The sequence below is a fragment of the Neomonachus schauinslandi genome, chromosome 14, assembly GCF_002201575.2.
Source record: "Neomonachus schauinslandi chromosome 14, ASM220157v2, whole genome shotgun sequence".
NCBI lineage: Eukaryota > Metazoa > Chordata > Mammalia > Carnivora > Phocidae > Neomonachus > Neomonachus schauinslandi.
The window spans coordinates 61,514,522-61,536,418 of record NC_058416.1 but is presented as its reverse complement, the minus strand read 5'-3'; the positions used below and the strand labels follow the sequence as shown (position 1 = coordinate 61,536,418).

Here is a 21,897-nt window from a genome sequence, read left to right as displayed (position 1 = left end):
TTAGCACAGTTTTTCCATTAGTGATCTGAACGATTCTCCTGGGTGGGGCAAGAATGGAGAGTGGAGCCTAGAAACCATTATTAACTTGCAGAATCTGCTTTGAAAAAGAAGGGAGTTGGGGGAGAGAGAGGAAGAGTCAAAGATTTACTTTGAGATCTGAATAAATTTTCTCATCCATCCATGTTTCATTTGTTTGGCATTACTTTTCTCCACTGTTTTAAAAATAAGAATTGTTTCTTTAAAATGATAGATCCATTTGTGTCTTACTTCCTTTATTTGGCTCATTTCAGAAATTTGTGAAAGTTCAAATTCGTGAAGACTTAACCCAGAAAGAACTCCTCACTCATTTGGCCTCCAGCACATTTGGAGTCCTTTCTCCAGGAACTGAGCCTTCAGTTAGTTACCTGGTGAAACCAATGACAAAACCACCTTCCACAAAAGTTGAGATAAGAAACAAGACTGTTACTTTTCCTGCAACAGAACCTGGTGAAACTTCAGGTATGATATCACAAGGTTATAGAATTGACATGGCCACTGATCTGTTGAGTCTAACACTCTGTGTTCTTAGTGACCTTTATCATAGTGACAGGGATAAAATTGTCCCCTATTTCAGGAGAGACTCAGGTTGTCGTTGGCAGTCATTTCCATGACAGGCCAGATTTGGGGGAGCTTAAAAATGATAAAATGTAGGTGTTTAAGAACTGTTTATATTCCGGGAGTCTCAGATTCTACCTGGTCAGAACCATCCCTCCTCAGCACTCACTAGGTCTTTTACCAGAGCTGCTAATAAGTTAGCAGCTGAAGAAGAGGAGAAAGTGGGTAAAACCTGGTTCTTTCCCTCACTAATGAGACTTTGAGGCACTAAGAGGTTAAATAAATATGCTCAGTTTCCCCATTTGTAAAATGGCCATCATAATTGACTCCTCTCACAGAGGGCTTTGAGGAATAAATGAAATAGTATATTTAAAGCACTTGGCATAGTGTTTGTCACCTAGTAGGCACTCAGTCTTGCTAATGTTCCTCCAGGGTCCTGAGAACACTGCTTTTGCTTTCCCTCCCTCTCTCCCTCCCTCCCTGTGATGGCTCATCTAAGTGACTGGGATTGCACGTGGGACCTGTTGGAAAGGGTGTGGGCCTTCTATCACCTGGCCCTCACTCCTTGCCTCTCTCACTTCCACTCACACTCAGTTTCCACTGCCCGTGAAGCCTCTCCCTCCCCGGTCATCGACCATCCCCTGGCTCCATCCGCCCCGCTCGCGTCCTCCAGGAGTCCCAGCGGCTCTCTGGCCTCATTCAGACGTCCAGGCCACTGGCCCTGCTGCCTCCTCACTCTCCCCCACCCCAGCCTTGGCCGCTTCTGCCTGAATTCTGTGCTCTGTCACTGCAATTACTGCCTTAGGAACGCTCTCAACTGCTGTGTGCCCCTCCCTCTGCATTCCTGACTGGCAAGATCCGGACCCTTGTGAGAGCCTGCCATCTACCAGCTCCGTGTCTCTCCTGTAGCGGCGCAGCTGCTGGAGAAAGCCACGCATTCGGGGTCTCTGCTCTCAGATGCCGCTCAGCACCACGCTTCTCTTAGCAGCCCTCCTTGGTGTGTGTCCTTCCCCGTTTCCTGTAGTCATCTAACAACGTCTCTCTTCTCAGTGCCCCTCCCCTGCTCCTACTCTCACTCTTCCAGCTCTCGATTTTGCCTCACACATCATTGCAAATACAAAAGCCGTTAGACTAAATGTGAGGCTTCTGTTTCCATCCCAGACAAACCTTTCTGCCTGGAATCTAGGCCCATCTATTCTTGCCTCCTCAGGGCCTTCCTCTGCCCCTTCTCTCTCCTGTGTCCTCAGTTTCTCCCTTTGTTGATGCCTTTCCGTTGGCACACAGTACATTCTGCCATCACATGTTTAAGGAATGCCTTTCTTGGCCCCACCTCTCCTTGCTGCTCTCCCCGCTTCCGTGACACCCCTCCCTCCTGGAAGGATTATGCTCCCTGCTTTCATTTCCTCGGGCTGTAAACGAAGTGGTGCTGCCACCTTGCCCTGACCCTGCTATTGAGGTCACCGAAAAGGGATTGTCTCTTCTATGGGTCTTTGTTAATTTGACCCCTCCACACTGGCGACCACTCCTTTCTCCTTGGACTACTTTTTTTCTTGTGCCTCTCCTGGTTTTCCCTGCTTCACATGCTCCTTCTCAGGTTTCGCTGATGACTCTTTTTCTTCCTGGGCCTGCCTCTGTCCCCTTCTTTCTCTAGGCTCTCCCTGCACCCCACTCAGCTTCTGTGTGCTGGCATCTCACAAACAGAACTCTTGTTTTACCCATGAAACCTGCCTCTCCTCCAGCCCTACCCATGTCAGTAAGTGGCCCCACTGCCTGCTCATTAAGCCAAATCCCTGGAAGTTATTTGTTCTTTGCTTCCTCCCTCTTCCCACACAGTCCACTAGCAAGTCCTTTGCGGTCCGTCTCCAGAATGGATCCCCTGTCTGCCCGCTGCTTTTCCTCCCACTGCCATGACTCAAGCCTGCTGCAGACCACCCCTCATGTGTTCTCTCAACGCAACTGCTGCCGTGGCATTTTACCGGGGCTCCTCATCCACTCTGACCCCTTTGTGGTCTCTCCTCTCCACAGCAGCCAGTAACTCTTTAAATTAACATGTAAATCATCTTATAGCTCTCTTGCTTAAGCTCTTCATTATCCTTTGATTAAATCCAAAACAAAATATCTGTCAAATTTGATTTTGTTAAAAAATACTGTAAATTCCCATTGGGCACCTCTAAGGATCGGATGAGTATATTTTTCCCCTATGATGAGATAATTAGTCATTATTACACATTATCACAGTAATCTGCTTGTTTACTTCTCCAAGAATTGTTTGAGTTGTGACATGTGTGTTCCTTGTAGAAAATTTTCTGGAACTTGAGAATCATGGTAACACAGAAGTGAAGTGGCATCTGTCATCCTTAGCTCCACCTTATGTCAAGGTCAGTAGTAGTTGCCTTAAATATATTCATTTTAATGTTTAAACTTTATTTGGGGTGTTTTTATACTGAATTATGAGCATAGGTTGAGATTATTGGGGTTTTTTTGTCCCACTAATTCACTTACTTGATTTTCTCTAGATGGGGCTAATACATGCCCCATCTTTTTCACAAGGTGGTTTTAAGAGTCAGATTAGAGAATGTATGTGAAAATATGTGCTTGCTCATTTAATGCTACCTCCTACCTGATTTTTATCTGAAATAACTTTATTTTGAAAAATATATAAAAATTTTATTATGGAGCATTGTGTGTGCATACACACACATATGCATTTTTCTTTGCCATGTTCTGAGTACTGTTATGTGTTTTCAGCTGGTAGGAGCTAGTGTAGGAGACAGAATTGAATGTTTTTTGTCAGTGAGTGCTAGCCTACTCTGTACTGCAAATAGTCTCCACCAGTAGGCTCTCCGTGAATTGAGCATGTTGTCATGTATGTTGTTTAGAATGCTGTGGCCTTTCTGCCATGTATTTTGTGTGACAGTAGCAGTTTTGAGCCCTAATACTAACAAAATGTGTGCAAAAGATAGTGCTGTACCTACTGAAAAAAAAAACAACTGGTATTGCATATGATGTTAAAATGCACATTCAGCAAGGGTCTTCAGGGTCCTTGAGCTTGAACATTATGAGCACCATCCTAAAGATGACTGTAGCCAGGGAGAAGTGGCTGTTGATGGAAGGAGGAGCGTCAGTGTGAGGCCTTTGTGAGTAGAGTTAAGTAGCACTCCCACTCCTAGGCAGGCATTGAGCTCTCCTGGCCCCTGCAAAATGGGTTTGTGTGTCCTTGGTAACCATAAAGGTAATGGTGTCACTCTAACTTTTATATTTTTTTCATTTGATTGCTTAAATAATTGTAGGGAGTTGATGACAGTGGAGATGTTTTTAGAGCTACATATGCAGCATTCAGATGTTCTCCTATTTCTGGTATACTAGAAAGCCGTGGAATTCGGAAGGTGAGTTTTGACATTTTTTTCATAGTAAGAGCATGGTGTTGATTGACCAGGAGACCCTCATTTGTTTCCACCCAGAGTAGTTGCTTCAGCTAGACCAGTGCTGCTCTGCTAACAACCGGCTTGCCCCAGGAGAAGACCCGCCTCAGTGCACGTCAGTGGACTGCTTCCTGTAGCAGAGGTCTTGCTTTCTAAACAGCTAAACAAAATGCCATGCTTAGTGGTAGGATTGATTTACATTCTGATATAAGCACTTCATGTGGCCACAGACTGCTAGTACTTACAACACACTTTGAGTAGCTCTAATCTAGACAGTAGTTTTGTCCACCAGCTGTAATAGAAAATTCTGCCACTGCTCAAAAACAACTGTGTTCATGTCATAGTCAACAGTATATCTTCATGGGCAAGTGGTGATGGACCTTTTTAGTACCATGACCGTCTTAAGTTCTAACTTATTTGTAGACCTGACATAGCTTTTTCAAATATCCCTTAGTGACACTAGTCATTCACTTGGCCTCAGTAATATGCTTTTTCATACTAACAGCTGAAACTCATTTAAACTATAGCACTTACATGACGTTGGTCCATTTATTCAGAGATTCAGACTTGTAATCAGTTCTAGACTATACTTGTGAACTCATTACTGACTATACAAGAATATTTGAGCAGTGATAGTCACAAACCCAGTGCACTTTACTAGGTCTGTGTAACAGGCTTCCAGGGGGTTTCTGACTTTTTTGGAAAGACATACTATTCTACAGCATAGTTCATTTCATTTCCCAGCCCACAGTAGCGGCAAAGCAGCATAATAGGGAATAGACACATTGCTTAACAAAAGTTCAACATCTGGGGCAAAGGCGGTGGGGGAAGGGTTGCAAAAAAAAAAAAGCCAGCAGTAAAGACATCCCATGTTCATGGATCAGAAAATCTAACATTACTGAAATAGCAGTATTCCCTAAATTGATCTACAGATTCAGTATAATCTCAATCAAAAATCCCAGCTGGTGTTTGGTTTTTTGTTTGTTTTTTAAAGAAATTGACATGCTGATCCTAAAATTCATATAGATGTTCAAGAGAACCAGCATAACCAAAGCAATCTTGAAAAAGAACAAAGTTGGAGGATTCATACTTTTCATTTTCAAAACCATAGTAATCAAAACTATAGTATTGACATAAGGATAGACATATAGAATATGTGGAATAGACTTGAGGGTCCCCAAATAAACCCTCATATTTATCGTCAGTTGATTTTTTCAATAAGGGTACTGAGACAATTCAATAGGGAAAGAATATTTTCAACAAATGGTGCCAGGACAACTGATATCCATATGCAAAAGTATTAAGTTGGATCCTTACCTCACACCATATGCAAAAAGTAACTTGAAGTAGACCATAGACCTAAAACTATAAAATTCCTGGAAGATAACATAAGTATTCATGACCTTGGGTTAGCCTTGATTTCTTAGATATGACACCAGTAAAGCACAAGTGACAAAAGAAAAAATAGATGAATTATCAAAATGTAAAACTTGAGTGCATCAAAGGATACTGTGTGAAAAGGCATTCCAGATTATGGGAAAAATGTTTAGAAATTATACATTTAATGAAGGATTTGTACCCAGAATGTGTAAAGAACTCATACAACTAGATAATACAAAGACAACCAGTTTATATTTTTAATTTTTATTTTTTTTTAAAGATTTTATTTATTCATAAGAGACAGAGAGGCAGAGGGAGAAGCAGGCTCCCCACCGAGCAGGGAGCCCAATGCGGGACTTGATCCCAGGACCCTGGGATCATGATCTGAGCTGAAGGCAGACGCTTAACCATCTGAGCCACCCAGGCGCCCCCAAATAACCAGTTTAAAAAATGGGTAAAGATCTGAATAGAAATAAAGAGGGGCTCCTGGGTGGCTTAGTCGGTTAAGCGTCTTCTGCTCAGGCGTTCATCCCAGCATTCTGGGATCTAGCCCCGCATTGGGCTTTCTGCTCATCGGGGAGTCTGCTTCTCCATCTCCCTCTGCCCCTCCCCCCTACTCGTGCGCTGTTTCTCTGTCTCTCAGCTAAATAAATAAAATCTCCAGTGTTCAAATAAAAACATATACACAAGTGTTCATCGCAGCCTTATTCAAGATAGCCAAAAAGAATAGAAATAACCCAAATGGCCATCACCTGATAGATGGATAAACAAAATGTATACCCATACAATGAAATATTACTTGGCAGTAAAAAGGAATGAAGTACTGATAACACGCTACCACATGAACCTTGAAAACATGCTAAGTGAAACAATCCAGACACAAAAGGCCATATATTATATGACTCAGTTTGTGTGAAATGTATAAAATAGGTAAATCTGTAGAGACAGAAAGTAGGTATGTGGTTGTTGGGGCTGGGAGTGAAGGTGGGGAGTGGGGAATGACTGCTGATGGCTATGGGGCTGGGGTTTTTTTGGATTGTTGAAAATACTTTAAAATCAGATTGTGGTGGTGGTTGCACAGTTCTGGAAATATACTAAAAACCCCTGACTACACTTGAAATGGGTGAGTTGTATGGTATATGAGTTCTATCTCAGTGAAACTTTGAAAATAGAAAAACAAGGATGTAGGACTAGATTGTCTCCTGGGAGTTTCTCCTTTCACACAGTACCTAACATAGAAATGAAACCTCTGTGAGATCTTTGATCTTTTTGTGTTCATCACTGCATGTCTTGGACTGAACTCATTGCTTACCACACTGTCAGGTCACATTTGTCAATTGAATTCCAGATCTGAGTACTTAATTTACATTAGGGGAGAAGAAAGCAAGGCACATCCTTCTGGGACCATTTAGGGAAATACTCCCCCAAAAGCACCACTATTGATGTATGTAACAGTGATCCAGAAGGAAGAAAACATTAGTTTGTTAGTTACCTATTTCTTACAATAATAGATGTACATAGTAATATTCTGAAACATTGGTCAGTTTGAATGGGATTAAATGAGCTAATGAATGTTAAAGTTCCTATTATGTGTCTACTGTGTGTCACATACAGTACTAGTAGGTTGTCCCCTCCTCTTTGTTTATTTTTGGTGTTGGAAGACAGTGTTTGGTGGGATTTGTAGAGTACATGGTACTATAATGCCCAGTGGTTCCAGATAATTCGTAGAGTTTCACCATTTAGGACATGGTTGGTTTTTTTTTTCATTCTTTTTTCCTTGATCTTCACAGTGTCCACACCCTCTTTAACAGTGTAATTCCCTAATCTTGATGACCACCTCTCCTCCATCAGTATCCTGTCTTTGCCTCCACACCCTAAGACTTGCTGGCTGCATTGTTTCTTATGTTCTGTATTGACAGAAATTGGGTCATTTAACAGTTTTAATGTTAAGTCCAGACTCAGAGATACTGATTAGTGGTTAATGTAGCTAATAGTATTTTTAACACTGAATTCTTTGATAAAGGAAACACTTAACACTGGTAAACTTTATAAAATACTATTTTTAAATACAACTTTCTCATTACTGAGCTTTTTACAGGTTGTACGCATACAGTTCACATGTATAACTTTGAGGAGTGTGGTCGGTGTAACTGGTTTCAGGCCTCAGGCCTTTACTGCGTGGCCAGCAGAGGGTTCTATAAGCATTGCAATGAAAGACTGGATTGTGTTTCTGGGGTTGACCTTCCTCATTTAGGTCTTGTACTTGACAGCTCTAGAATTTTTTGGTAATGTAAATAGCATTTGCATTTTGAGGAATATGTTACACAGAGCCCTAAAGAAAAGTGTTATCTTGAATCTGGTATAATTTTCTACCAAAAGAATTGTTCAAATTCCTTTTCAGTTAGTGGCAAAACTAGCCTAGCCAGTGCTAAACCATATACCAACTATATGGTGTAGGAGGCTTAGTGTCTAAATTTCTCCCCTGGATGTGTTATTTTGTAGGTCTCCATCACTTTTTTGCCCAGGGATAGAGGGGCTTACGCTCAGTTTTGGGATGTTGAGTGTCACACCCTTCAAGAGCCTCACATGAAACATACCCTGAGATTTCAACTCTCTGGACAAGTGAGTATTACGCTGAACTTAAGTAAATTATTGTGTGTGTATATTAAAAACATTAAGTGAAACTGACATGGAAAACTGTCCTGAAAATGCAGACTGTTTTCCTGGTATTATTCTAATTTCATTAATTCTGTTGTCTGGCCCTGTAATCTTAATTTTCTCATTTGGTTTTATTGATTGGCATGTTTGAGGTCTGGGTTTGGCTCTGAAATCTGTGTTTGACTTGATTAGGTAAGATTGTGTGTGTGTGTAAAAGAAGCTGAACAGTAAAAAACGGAAGGATTGCGGGAATTTAAAAATTTAAGTTTTCTTTTAAAAACTATGAAGGAAATAATAGAATTCAACATATTTTCCAAGAGTATTTATTTTTCCTTCCCCTACCCTGTGATTTTTTTTGTTTTTTATACAGAGTGTCAAAGCAGAAAATGAGTCTGAAAGTTCACACATTTCCACAAACTCCCTCATTAAACTAGATAATTTAGTTAAGCCCCGAAGACAAGCTGTATCAGAGGCTTCTGCTCCCATACCAGGGTATGTTGGTTTTGTCATTCTTACGTTTTTTCCAGTACTTTATTGAAATATAATTATATTCAGTAAAATGCTCAGTGACCTACATGCATTGCTTCCCCTCCAATCAAAATAGAGAATATTTCTCTCACCCAGAAAGCTCTTACATATCCCTTTGCAGTCAGCCCAGCCTTCACCCCAGATTTGTTCTGTTCTGATCTATTGCCAGAGGTTAGTTTTGTTGAATTTCATAAACATACACACTCCTTGAGTCTGGCTTCTTTCACCACACATGTTTTTGGGATTCATTTGTGTTACAGAGTATATATGTAGTTTGTCCCTTTTCATTGTTGAGTATTGCTTTATGTGAACATACCACAATTGATTCATTTTCCTGATGACGTTTGGGTGGCTTCTCATTTGGAGCCATTATAAGTGAAGGTGCTATGAACACTGTTGTATGTGTACTTTTGTGGACATATTTTTAAATTTCTTTTGGATAAAAATACCTGAAGAGTAGAATTGCTAGGTCATATGGTAAGCATGTGTTTAACTTTAAAACAAACTGCCAAATAGTTTAACCAAAGTGACCATACCATTTTATGTTCCCCAAAACACTGAAGTAGATTCTTAAGAACTTTAATTTTTATTTTTTTAATAGTTTATTATATTTTTTAGTAATCTCTACACCCAGTGTGGGGCTCGAACTCATGACCCCAAGATCAAGAGTCACGCATGCTCCTCCGACTGAGCCAGCCAGGCACCCCTTAAAACTTTTTAAAATGTGTTTTTTATACCAGCAGCTCACACAGCTCTAATTATAGTATTTAAGTATTTTACTTAATAAACATGTTTCTTACAATCCTTAATTAACTGATATTTAGATCTAACTTTGTTCTGGAGGAAGACACTTGTAAGAAAAATATATGTTAAATACCTGCTAAATTTAATATACATGTTGTCATTTATTTTCTAATGGGAGTAAGTAATGCATTTTGTAAGAAATGAGGCTCCTTTAAAGATTATGTATTCTAACCACACTCTTTTGATGCTACTTACTCATTTGTTCATCTCCTCTTTACGGAGCGCACATCATGTGCCAGGTAGCGGCGGCAAAACTGCCCTAGTCCTTGCCTCCAGGGACTTTATCTCCCAGAGAAAGAGCCACATCACAAATGGCTTTGTTACAACCCGTGGAAAGGACTGGAAGGAAATAAACGGGAAACATGGGAAACACGACAGAGGGAGCTTGATGTGTGCTACCCGGCAAGAGCCTCCCTGAAATGGGACCTTTAAGTTGAGGAGAATGAGTGGAAATGACGGAGGTGACGAGCATAGGAAAAGTTCCTGGCCTTGTAAGACCAGGTGGTGGGGATTGTTGGCCCTTGAGGAACCAAAGGCAGCATAGAGGCCTAGAGCCCAGAGGGAGGGAGAGTAGTGTGAGGTGAGGCCAGAGGGCTGGTGGGGAGAGGCAGACTGTGCAGGGCCTCTCATGTCACATGTTAAATTGGGGTTTATCTGGGAAGCTATTGGAAGCCATGAGTGACATGATCAGATTTGAGTATTTATAGAAAAATCCTCTGGCTGTGGTACGGTCTGATTAGGAGGCAAGAGTAGATATGGTAAAATAAGTCAGAAGCTTTTTTTTTAAAGACTTTACTTACTTATTTGACAGAGAGAGACACAGCAAGAGAGGGAACACAAGCAGGGGGAGTGGGAGAGGGAGAAGCAGGCTTCCTGCCGAGCAGGGAGCCTGATGCAGGGCTCCATCCCAGGACCCTGGGAACACGACCTGAGCCGAAGGCAGATGCTTAACGACTGAGCCACCCAGGCGCCCCATCAGAAGCTATTTTTAAGTAGTCCAGGACTAAAGCAGTGTCAAGGAAGATGATGAGAAATGGATAGATCTGAGAGGTATATAGGAAGGAAATTTGAAGGACCTAGTGAATGGGTTGAGTAAGGGGGCTTGAGAGAGAAAGGGAGTCAAAGTTGGCTCCCAGACAGAAATACAAGTGGAGGGTCAGGTCTGAGAAGAAGGATCCCAGGTTTAGTCTGTATTTGTGGTGCCAGGTCACTGTGTGGTGATAGGCATGTTGCCCAGAAGTTCAGTGTGAGCTGAGAATGAATATCTGGGAGCCACACAGGGTTGGGGTTGCTGGAGCATCGAGCTGGGATTGCCTAGGGAGACTGCGGCTAGAGCAGTTAGGGATGTCCGGGGCCAAGCCACAGGGGACAGCAGCATTGGTGGTGAGGGAGTGGGGATGAGCCTGCACAGACTGAGCCTGGCATTTCAGCCACTGCCATCAAATGATGCCGAGAAGGCAGAGCTTGTGTCCCGCTGTCAGGGTAGTCTGTCCGGAAAAATGAAGATCATCCAGTGAAGTGAACTAAGGTGACAGGAGCACCTGCATGCACGTGGGGTGTGAGGCAAGTGGAGAGCCAGTCCCCAGGGAGAAAGGGGCAGAGGTGGTGCTGTCACCTGTGTTCTGTCCCATGTAGCAGCTGACCCTGCACGTTATCAGAGTACTATGCCGGGCGTTCTGTCTTGATACAGATTAATGAAGTTGCCATTACAGAACTAGCTTCCAGCTGAGTTGTGAGAGAAAATACAAATCAAAACACAAAACACTTCCTTGTTGAATATATATAAATTGTTTAAATTACTCTGGATTTTAAATAGTTGACTTTTAAGCCTGTTTCCAAAGCAGACAGCTTGACTTGACGCACCGCGGAGTTTATGCCCCAGAAGATGTGTATCGGTTTCTGCCTACTAGGGTTGGGGAATCAAGGACGTTGAAAGTCAACTTGCGAAATAATTCTTTCATTATGCACTCTGTAAGTTGGAAATAGTACTGGGGGTTTTGGGAAAGCGGATGTATTCAACTATTTGATAAATATTTTCCTGATAATTTAGAAGCTTGTTTTATAAATTATACTTTAAGTTATAATATTGAGTTAATTTTTTAAATGCCTTATACTGTATTTGAAAAGAACTTCATGGGAAGTTCATGACCCTTTATCTGAAAATTGAAAATATTTGGCATTTGTTTTCATATTTTCATTTTTAATTTTTTTCTGAGTTTTCTTCTTCTGTACCATCACACCAATATATTTCTGGATAACATTACTCTAGAACTAGAGTAAATTCATACTAGAATTATTTTAAATGTGTTTCCATGAGCATTTATTGTCTTACCTAATTTTGTGGCTATACTTAAATTTACTAAATACCTTTAATTAAATGCACGGTATGTTTTAAAGTATGCTCAAATACCTAACTAGCATAACTTTAAATAAAGTGTTTCATATTAAATTCCAGCTCAAGTTTTTAAGTCCCAGAGAGCCTTTCTACGTCAAACATTCAAAATATTCTTTGAGGTGAGTTTATCGTAAATCAAAATGTTCTCATCCTAGCGCAGGACTGTTTCAGGACTTCAGGATTTCTCCTGGGAGTTGGGACTTGTGAACTCTCCCCACCTCCATTATAGCCCCTCATCTCCATCATCAGCACCACAGAGCATTCCTTGTCAATTAAAAAAGAGCTGAGGAACCTGCCAGGAAAGCATTTCATGACTGCTTTACTATCTGGCAACCCAAATTTTGTGAGAGGTTTTGGATTTAGCATGTGATTCCTGTTACCAGGTATTTTGCCCATCACATAAGTACATAGAACATTAATTATCTTGTGATTTAGAATAATTTCTTCTTTTTTTTTTTTTTTTAAAGATTTTATTTATTTATTTATTTGACAGAGAACACAAGCAAGGGGAGTGGGAGAGGGTTCTAGAAGCAGGCTTCCCGCTGAGCAGGGAGTCTGATGTGGGGCTCAATCCCAGGACCCTGGCAGACACCCAATGACTGAGCCACCCAGGCACCCCTAGAATAATTTCTTCTTTAAATGTTATTTTCACTATGCTAAGGATCAGGGAGTTAAATTTTCAATAATTACGACAAAAACCTTCCCAGATTAATTGGGAAACTTTAATATGATATTTTTCCAGTTGTCATTCTTCAAATACCTGTACTTTTTTTTTTTTTTTAAGATTTATTTGAGAGAGAGAGAGAGCACAAGCTGGGGGAAGGGGTAGAGGGAGAGGGAGAAGCAGGCTCCCCGCTGAGCAGGGAGCCTGATACGGGGCTTTGGGATCATGACCTGAACCAAAGGCAGATGCTTAACCCACTAAGCCACCCAGGCATCCCGAAATACCCTATTCTTCTTAAACCAGGGCCTTGTTTTCTTGTCATCCTTGCTACTTTTTGTTTTCCGTATGATCTACATTTATTTTTTTTTATATGATATATATTTAGATTGAAATCTCAAACTGTGTTGTCACTGTTATTTAGAATTTTAATAGTAGGGTTCTATCAGACTTAACACTGAAGAATAATTTTATCTCCATCTTTGAATTTTTAATTAAGCCATTTAATTAACTATAAACTCTTTTATTTTAGTATTAGGTGATTCCAAAAATATGTTCTGTTCCATGAAAACTTGGACCACCCTGTAAACATTCTAGGACTGCCTCTGAGGCACTAAGACTAACAGAGCCATACTCTGGAAGGTTACCTGTATCTCTAGATACTGAAAAGATGCTGTGGGGGGGAGGCCTGTTCCCTCACCTCTTTCTCTTTTCTGTCTTCATCTCTTCCACCTCCCCTCCCAGCCTCCACCCTGTAAAACCTGATCTTCATGTACTTGAGGGCCCAGCACTTCCTTTGCCTCCCAGGGCCTGACCTAAGAGCATAAACTGCAAATTAAACAATGAATGTAGCTAGAAAGTTATCATAGGCCTCATCTCTCTAAGCCTTGGTTTCCTGATCTGTGAAAGAGAGATGACAATGCTCCTGGCAGCATGGGCTCGTTAGGAGAAGGACGTAAGCGATGTGCAGGTGTGCGCGCCTAGCCCTGGGAGGCACTCGGCAGGCGGTAGCGTCTTCGGCAGAACTGACAACACCTTCCTTTCAGCCGGCCTTACCGGCAGGGTCCATCAGGACCACCGACCCCATGGATTAGAATGGAACACCACATTTTTGTGTCTGTGCTTTTCCTTTAATCCCTTCAACAGCCACATGGAAGAGAAAGGCCTAAGTTTTAAAAAGCCACTAACCACATGTTTTCTAGCTTCTGTACTCTGAGTCCCTGACTCCCAGCAGCCTGCGGGCCTCCAATTAATGAGGCTTTGCCCTACTGATTCAGGACTGGTGATGTTAGACTGTGTGTCACAGTAGGTGGGCACTGCTAAATACATGAGTAAGAAGACCAAGTGAAGTAAACCCCAGCTCATAGAAAACTTCTCTCGGGGGGCGCCTGGGTGGCTCAGTCGGTTAAGCGGCTGCCTTCGGCTCGGGTCATGATCCCAGGGTCCTGGGATCGAGCCCCGCATCGGGCTCCCTGCTCAGCGGGGAGCCTGCTTCTCCCTCTCCCTCTGCCTGCCTCTCTGCGTACTTGTTCTCTCTCTCTCTCTCTCTCTGTCAAATAAATAAATAAAATCTTTAAAAAAAAAAAAAAAAAGAAAACTTCTCTCAAGACCCCTCCATAGGCTGAAAGTTTACAGAAAGTTAGGCAGAAAAGCTGGTTTCTTTGTACTCCATAAGAATGACTTCTTTCAACTTTGGAGAAGAAGCAAAACTTTGCCACAGTATCTCACTTGAAAATTTTTACCACAAAACTGAAATAGTGCTGCCTGTTCTTCTTGTAAGTGTTGAGTGCTTTTGTATTTATCCCACTTTGATTTTGGACAGGGACTCATGAACTACAAATGCTGGTTGAGAGCAACGGTTAGCTTGCTTTGGCAGCTGAACAAAATCTGTTCTGAGAATCTGAGAAGCAGTTCCCAGCTTTTCATTAGTGATGTTTTTGTTCATTAGATCACTCTCTGCTCTATGACACCATGAACTCCAGCTTTCCAGAGTAATAATGTGACTTTAGTCATCTGTAGGGTACATGAGGTAATCCGTGCCTTACTTCAAATAGGGTAGTTGTGAGGCCTGATGGGGCTGCTCTGGGTAGTTCTTGCACTAAAATGTGAAAGCGGCCCGAGGCCTTTGGGATATAAACTGACTGCCACTTAAATAGGAGAGCTTCCCCCAGAGGCCACAGGGGTTTTGCCTGGTTCAGAGGGGGGGAGCATGGGTGTGTGTTGGGGATATAGCCCCCTTAAAGCAATAGATTATAAAGAAGGTATTAGGAAAAAGGAAACCCTGATTATCCATTTTTTGGTAAAGTTTGTTTTGGGGGCTCTAGGTGATCATTTCTGTCCTATCTCTGTAAAAAGAATTTGTTTATGTTCCCACTTAGCCCTGAAAAGCATTCTTCTGTTAGCCTATTGTTTTATTCAAGTCTAATCTGCTGGGACGTTATAGTAGCGCATCTCCGGTGTCCCATGCCCATGTCTGCATGCACCCCGCCTCCTAGCCTCCTGCTGCTGAGCTGCCAGACCCTGTGTCATTCCGGAGGGAAGGACGCTTCTCAGCCAAAGTCACAGCCAGGGACAGCGCTGTCACTGAGCCGTCATTACTTCTTACCAACACGCAGGAACCAAGGAGTTTGTCACTTCTTTTCAATTTCTTTGATAATGATGGTACCTCAGCTGTGCTGACGGGCTACTTTTTTCCTACACAGAGTATTCCTTTACAATTAAAAAAAAAAGGAAGGAAATCTGGTTTATAGACTTCATAGGTCCTGTAGATGGGGTCATGTAGTTAGGAGGTGGTCTAGAGCAATCTTCCACAAACACTGCCTCACTCTCGGCTGTGTCTTTGCTCTAACGTTACTCCTCAGCTAGTAAGGGATTTTGAACTAGACCTCTCCTCTGGGTTCATCATACTTTACTCTTACCTTTTCCCTTTTAAGTGTGTGTGTGTGTGTAGAGGAGAGAGAAAGAGAGGTTAAAGCAGTTTTTAATAATAGTACATGTACTATGTTAAATATATCCATCTTTTAGTATTCTAGAGCTGTGTTAAATTGCAGTTATATTTTTTTAAATTTTATTTTGTTAGTCACCACACAGTAGTACATCATTAGTTTTTGATGTAGTGATCCACAATTCATTGTTTTCATATAATACCCAATGCTCCATACAGTATGTGCCCTCCTTTTTTTTTTTTTTAAAGATTTTATTTATTTATTTGAGAGAGAGAGAATGAGAGAGAGCAAGCACATGAGGGGGGGAGGGTCAGAGGGAGAAGCAGACTCCCTGCCGAGCAGGGACCCCGATGCGGGACTCGATCCAGGGACTCCAGGATCATGACCTGAGCCGAAGGCAGTCGCTTAACCAACTGAGCCACCCAGGCGCCCAGTATGTGCCCTCGTTAATACCCATCCCCCCACCCCCCTCCCCTCTAAAACCCTCAGTTTGTTTCTCAGAGTCCATAGTCTCTCATGGTTCATCTCTCCTTCCGATTTCCCTCCCTTTATTTTTCCCTTCCTTGTCCTAATGTCCTCCGTGCTTTTCCTTTTGTTCCACAAATAAATGAAACCATATGATAATTGACTTTCTCTGCTTGACTTATTTCACTTGGCATAATCTCCTCCAGTCCCATCCATGTTGATGTAAAAGTTGGGTATTCATCCTTTCTGACAGCTGAGTAATATTCCATTGTATATATGGACCATATCTTCTTTATCCATTCATTTGTTGAAGGGCATCTCGGCTCTTTCCACAGTTTGGCTATTACGGACATTGCTGCTATGAACATTGGGGTGCATATGGCCCTTCTTTTCACTACATCTGTGTCTTTGGGGTAGATACCCAGTAGTGTAATCGCTGGGTCATAGGGTAGCTCTCTTTTTATTTTTTGGGGGAACCTCCACACTTTTTTCCAAAGTGGCTGTACCAACTTGCATTCCCACCAACAGTGTAAGAGGGTTCCCCTTTCTCCACAACCTCTCCAACATTTGTTGTTTCTTGCCTTGTCAATTTTTGTATCTCAATGTGGTTTTGATTTGAATTTCCCTGATGGCTAATGATGAAGATTTTTCATGTGTCTGTTAGCCATTTGTATGTCTTCTTTTGAGAAGTGTCTGTTCATGTCTTCTGCCCATTTTTTGACTTGATTATCTGGTTTTTGGGTGTTGAGTTTGAGTTTTTTATAGATCTTGGATATCAGCCCTTTGTAGTGTTATTTGCGAATACCTTCTCCCATTCTGTGGGTTGCCTCTTTGTTTGGTTGACTGTTTCCTTTGCTGTGCAGAAGCTTTTTATCTTGATTAAGTCCCAAAAGTTCATTTTTGCTTTTGTTTCACTTGCCTTTGGAGATGTAGCTTGAAAGAAGTTGCTGTGGCTGATGTCAAAGAGGTTACTGCCTATGTTCTCCTCTAGGATTTTGATGGATTCCTGTTTCACATTGAGGTCTTTCATCCATTTGAGTTTATCTTTGTGTATGGTGTTAGAGAATGGTCGAGTTTCATTCTTCTCTATATAGCTGCCCAATTTTCCCAGCACCATTTATTGAAGAAACTTTTTTCCATTGCATATTTTTTCCTGCTTTGTCAAAGATTATTTGACCATAGAGTTGAGGGTCCATATCTGGGCTCTCTATTCTGTTCCATTGGTCTGTATGTCTGTTTTTGTGCCAGTATCATGCTGACTTGGTGATCACTGCTTTGTAATATAGCTTGAAATAGGGCAACGTGATGCCCCCAGCTTTTTCTTTTTTAACATTTCCTTGGCGATTTGGGGTCTTTTCTGATTCCATACAAATTTTAGGATCATTAGTTCCAGCACTTTGAAAAATGTCATTGGAATTTTGATCGGGATGGCATTGAAGGTTTAGATTGCTCTGGGCAGTGTAGACACTTTAACAATGTTATCCTTCCGATCCATGAGCATGGAATGTTTTTCCATCTTTTTGTGTCTTCTTCAATTTCTTTCATGAGTGTTCTGTAGTTCCTAGAGTACAGATCCTTTACCTCTTTGGTTAGGTTTATTCTGAGGTATCTTATGGTTTCTGGTGCTATTGTAAATAGAATCGTTTCTCTAATTTCTATTTCTACAGTTGCATTGTTAGTGTATAAGAAAGCAACTGATTTCTGTGCATTGATTTTGTATCCTGCCACATTACTGAATTGCTATATGAGTTCTAGTAATTTGGGGGTGGAGTCTTTGGATTTTTCACATAAAGTATCATGTCATCTGCGAAGAGAGAGAGTTTGACTTCTTCTTTGCCAATTCGAATACCGTTTATTTCTTTTTGTTGTCTGATTGCTGTTGTTAGGACTTCTAGTACTATGTTGAACAATAGTGGTGAGAGTGGGCATCCTTGTCGTGTTCCTGATCTTAAGGAAAAGGCTCTCATCTTTTCCCCATTGAGAGTGATAGTCACAGTTCTTTCTAAATTACATTCTAGTTTATTCAGAGTACCTGTAAATCTAAAGCAAATGATATATTTTTATCATAATACATTTTAAAAACACGTTCTCAGTTGAATGGAACAGTTCTATGTTCCATATTAAAATTTGTTAATGATGGATCTGTCAGATTTATTTCAGGGTACTTTATTACTTTTACTAATTCGTAAGTTATAAAGTCTCTTAAGTTGGCAAATTGTACATTATTCTGGGTACTGAAATGCTAACGTGAAAGATAAAATAGTAGTTTGTCAGTGCTAAGGACTAGGTACCATTTTTTAAAAAGGCACATTAGCTTTGATACAGGAAATTAGGGTATAATGCATTTGGGGAAAATAACCCAGACTTTTAAAAACTGAGTGTATGTGTGTGTGCATGCATACATTTTTATTTATTTTTAATTTATTTTTATTTTTATTATTATTTTTTAAAGATTTTACATCTTTTAAATTCTGCCTTACTAGTTATATCCAGGGAAAGGTCTTTGAAATACTAAAAACTGTTTTCTAAATTTCTAGCCCACTGCTGTTGTACACCCAAAAGCTAACACTGTACTGAGTTTTATCAGGAAATATATTGGAAACAAAAGCATCTATCAGTTCTGATTGTTAAACTTTGAAAATGTAGTTCATAGATGAGACTCAGGGATGAAGTACCTTCCCCTGAGGAAAGTCTAAAAACTATAAATTTTCACTTAAGACAATTAAAACTAAAAGTCAGTGACATCACATAGGCTATGATAAAGTATATGTGGTCTCATTCACCACGGGAATAAAGGTATATTTGTGAAGCTCTTGGGACCTAGTTTTATGAACAGAAACCTCCCAACATAATACTTTTTTTTAAAGACTTAGTTTTCAGAGAGAGAGAGCACGTGTAAGCAGGGAAAGGGGCAAAGAGAGATGGAGAGGATCAGAATCTCAAGCAGATTCCCTGCTGAGTATAGAGCCTGACACGGGGCTCGATCTCATGACCCGGAGATCATGACCTGAGCCAAAACCAAGCGGCAGATGCTCAACCAACTGAGCCACCCAGGCACCCCCAACATAATAGTTCAAGCACAGGGCACTCATTACCTGCCTCTGTATACAGTTGACCCTTGAACAATGCGAGGGTTAGGGGCATCGACTTCCATGCAGTAGGATATCTGTGTATTACTTTTGACTCCCCCAAAACTTAACTTGTAATGGTCTACTGTTGACCAGAAGCCTTCCCAATAACAAACAATTAAGATATTTTTGCATGTGTATTATGTACTATATTCATACAATAAAGTAAGGCAGAGAAAAGAAAATGTGATCAAGAAAATCATAAGAGAAAAATTCTATTTATAGTACTACATTTTTTGAAGAAAAAAAAAATCCGCAGGTAAGTGAACCTGCTCAGTTCAAGCCTGTGTTGTTCAAGGGTCAAACATAATCTGAAAATAAATTTTCAAGAAAATTTTTTATAAAAGTTCTTAACAATACTGGAGCAGAACCTGTACAGTCCTGCCCCGTTACTGATGGGCATGGGACAGGTTGGTTTAATATCCTTCCCAGTTGAGTATGCCTGCTGGAGGAAGACGGGCAGGATATGTCAGGTGTTCTCTCACCCACCTCTGCGGACAGAACATAAAGTTCCATACACAATAGAACAGACCTCTCATTTCCCTTCTCCTATTTTTGTTGGATAGCCAGGAATATATATGCAATACTATTTGTTTTTGTTTTGTTTTATTTTAAGATTTTATTATTTATTTGACAGAGACATGGCGAGACGGGACACAAGCAGGGGGAGTGGGAGAGGGAGAAGCAGGCTTCCCGTTGAGCAGGGAGCCCGACGCGGGGCTTGATCCCAGGACCCCGGGAACATGAGCCCAGCTGAAAGCAGATGCCTAACAACTGAGACACCCAGGCGCCCCTGTGCAATATTATTTGAATCCAATTTTAGATTTTCCTCTCCTCTGTGCCAGTTTCTTATTAAATAATAGCATCAAAGAAATGAGAACCAAATTTAAGCTGAATATAACAATACTAAATTCTTTCATGAAGATCGACTGTGCTCTCTGCCATGCGTCGTGTTTATTATTATTGTGGCAGGTGATGCACTTGCTATTGTAGCATCAGGCCAGTGACCTTTCCTTTCTCTTTACAGAGCCCAGCATTACATCAACATGCCTGTGCAGTTCAGACCAAAGTCAGTGGGCAAATTCGAAGCTTTGCTTCTTATTCAAACAGATGAAGGCAAGAGTGTCGCTATTCGACTAATGGGTGAAGCTCTTGAAAAAATTAACTAGATACATTTTGTGTGAAGTAAATTACATAAGTTATATTTTGGTAACTTCATTTTTTTACACTATGATATTCTTTTGTATATATTCTGTAAGATTGATTTGATATGTATAACTAGATTTTTGTTTGTCTTGAGAAGCTAATACTGAAGACTGGACTAAAATATCATGTATGTAGCCTACAGTATTGTACTTAACTTTACAGGGGAGAAAAGAATTATATTTTTGCATTGATTATGATACTCTGAATAAATACAGCATATATTTTAATGTGGTATATCCAGAAATAAATTTAATTTCTACTGAACCTGTCTTTTTATATGATGTCTTACAGAAATCAGAATATTGCTTTATTCTCCTAATTATTTTGTCAAGCTGCTGGGTCTGTTTTGTGATTTTTTCCTTCATTACATAGTTTCCTTTCCTCTAAGAAATTCCTTCTCTGGTCCTTCTGTCTTTTAGCTAATTGCCCAGACTAGAAAGGAAGTGTACTTTTAAAGAAATTGTTTTTCTCCAAAGTAGGGGAATTCATATTCTCTGCAAATACATTGGAGAGGTTGATGTATTTTAAAATGGCATTTATTGTCATTAAAGCTAAACGGGACAGCTGCTCCAGAACCCTGTGTAGAAGGAATGCTCCACAAACAGGTGCTGGTGGAGAGGCAGTGAGTCGCTGAGGGGGCCCAAGTGCCCTGTTATGGCATCTGGAGCTGTGAGGTGGAAAAGGTGTGACACGGTTAACCTGGTTTTACCTGGGAAGAACATGATTATGAATTGCTTCTCAACCATTACTGTTAAGTCCCTTGTTAAAGTTTCCTGAGCCCAGCTGACAATCTTGTTCGGAGCAGCAAAATCCCGGATTGTGAGCAGTTGTGTAGTGGCTCCATATTATTGATGGTGCAGAAAGACCATGGAACATGCAAGAAGTTTCCTGGATGGCTTCAGTCTGCAACGGTTTGCAACCAATTATGGTGAGCTGGAGCTAGAAAAATTTCTTCTCTCTCTCTCTCTCTCTCTCTCTCAAATCTTTAGAAATGGGGAGCAGCGCCTGGGTGGCTCAGTCGGTTAGGCATCCAACTCTTGGTTTCAGCTCAGGTCATGAAATTGAGCCCCACGTCAGGTACGGAGCTCTGCTTGAGATTCTCTCTCCCCCTCTGCCCCTCCCCCAGCTTGCACACACACTTGCTCTTTCTAAACAATAAATCTTTAAAAAAGAAAAGAATTTTCTTCTTTCCTCTTCTAATTTTCTCTTGCTTAGAAATTCTTTCTTTATAAAAACATTTTTTATATTTTATAAAATAAAAAACATTTATATTTTAACACAAGTTAAACAGTCGTTGCTGTTACTGATACTGCCCTACTCCAATTTAGATTTCGTACATCAAATGTGGGTGACGTCATGCTTGAATGTGTACTTATTTGATAACAGCCTCAAAAATTTTGAAATAGTGGTATTGCTTTTTTATTTTTAAAAAAATTTTTTAAAGATTTTATTTATTTATTTGAGAGAGAATGCTGAGCAAGAGAGAAAGAGCACAAGTGGTGGGGAGAGATGGAGAGAGAGAAGCTCCCTGAGTAGGGAGCCCAACAGGGGGCTTGATCCCAGGCCCCTAGGATCATGACCTGAGCCAAAGGCAGATGCTTAACCTAATGAGCCACCCAAGGGCCCCAGTATTGCTTTTTAAAAAATGTTTGCCATGGTTTTTCAATTCCTCAGAGTTGTTACATTTCTGTGGAACCATCACTTTGCCTTT

The 21,897-nt window shown here is 40.9% G+C and overlaps 1 protein-coding gene across 1 annotated transcript in view; it reads left to right on the top strand.

Annotated features, from left to right (window-relative positions):
* Positions 1-20,450, top strand: part of CEP192 (centrosomal protein 192) — a 133,528-nt gene extending 113,078 nt beyond the window's left edge. The window contains exons 38-45 of the mRNA XM_044920902.1: positions 291-498; positions 2,893-2,972; positions 3,885-3,980; positions 7,899-8,018; positions 8,425-8,546; positions 11,231-11,357; positions 11,842-11,900; positions 20,008-20,450. Coding sequence (XP_044776837.1) covers positions 291-498; positions 2,893-2,972; positions 3,885-3,980; positions 7,899-8,018; positions 8,425-8,546; positions 11,231-11,357; positions 11,842-11,900; positions 20,008-20,149 — 954 coding nt within the window. The 3' untranslated portion in view covers positions 20,150-20,450. The remainder of the gene's footprint in view (positions 1-290; positions 499-2,892; positions 2,973-3,884; positions 3,981-7,898; positions 8,019-8,424; positions 8,547-11,230; positions 11,358-11,841; positions 11,901-20,007) is intronic.
* The last annotated feature ends 1,447 nt before the right edge of the window (positions 20,451-21,897 follow it).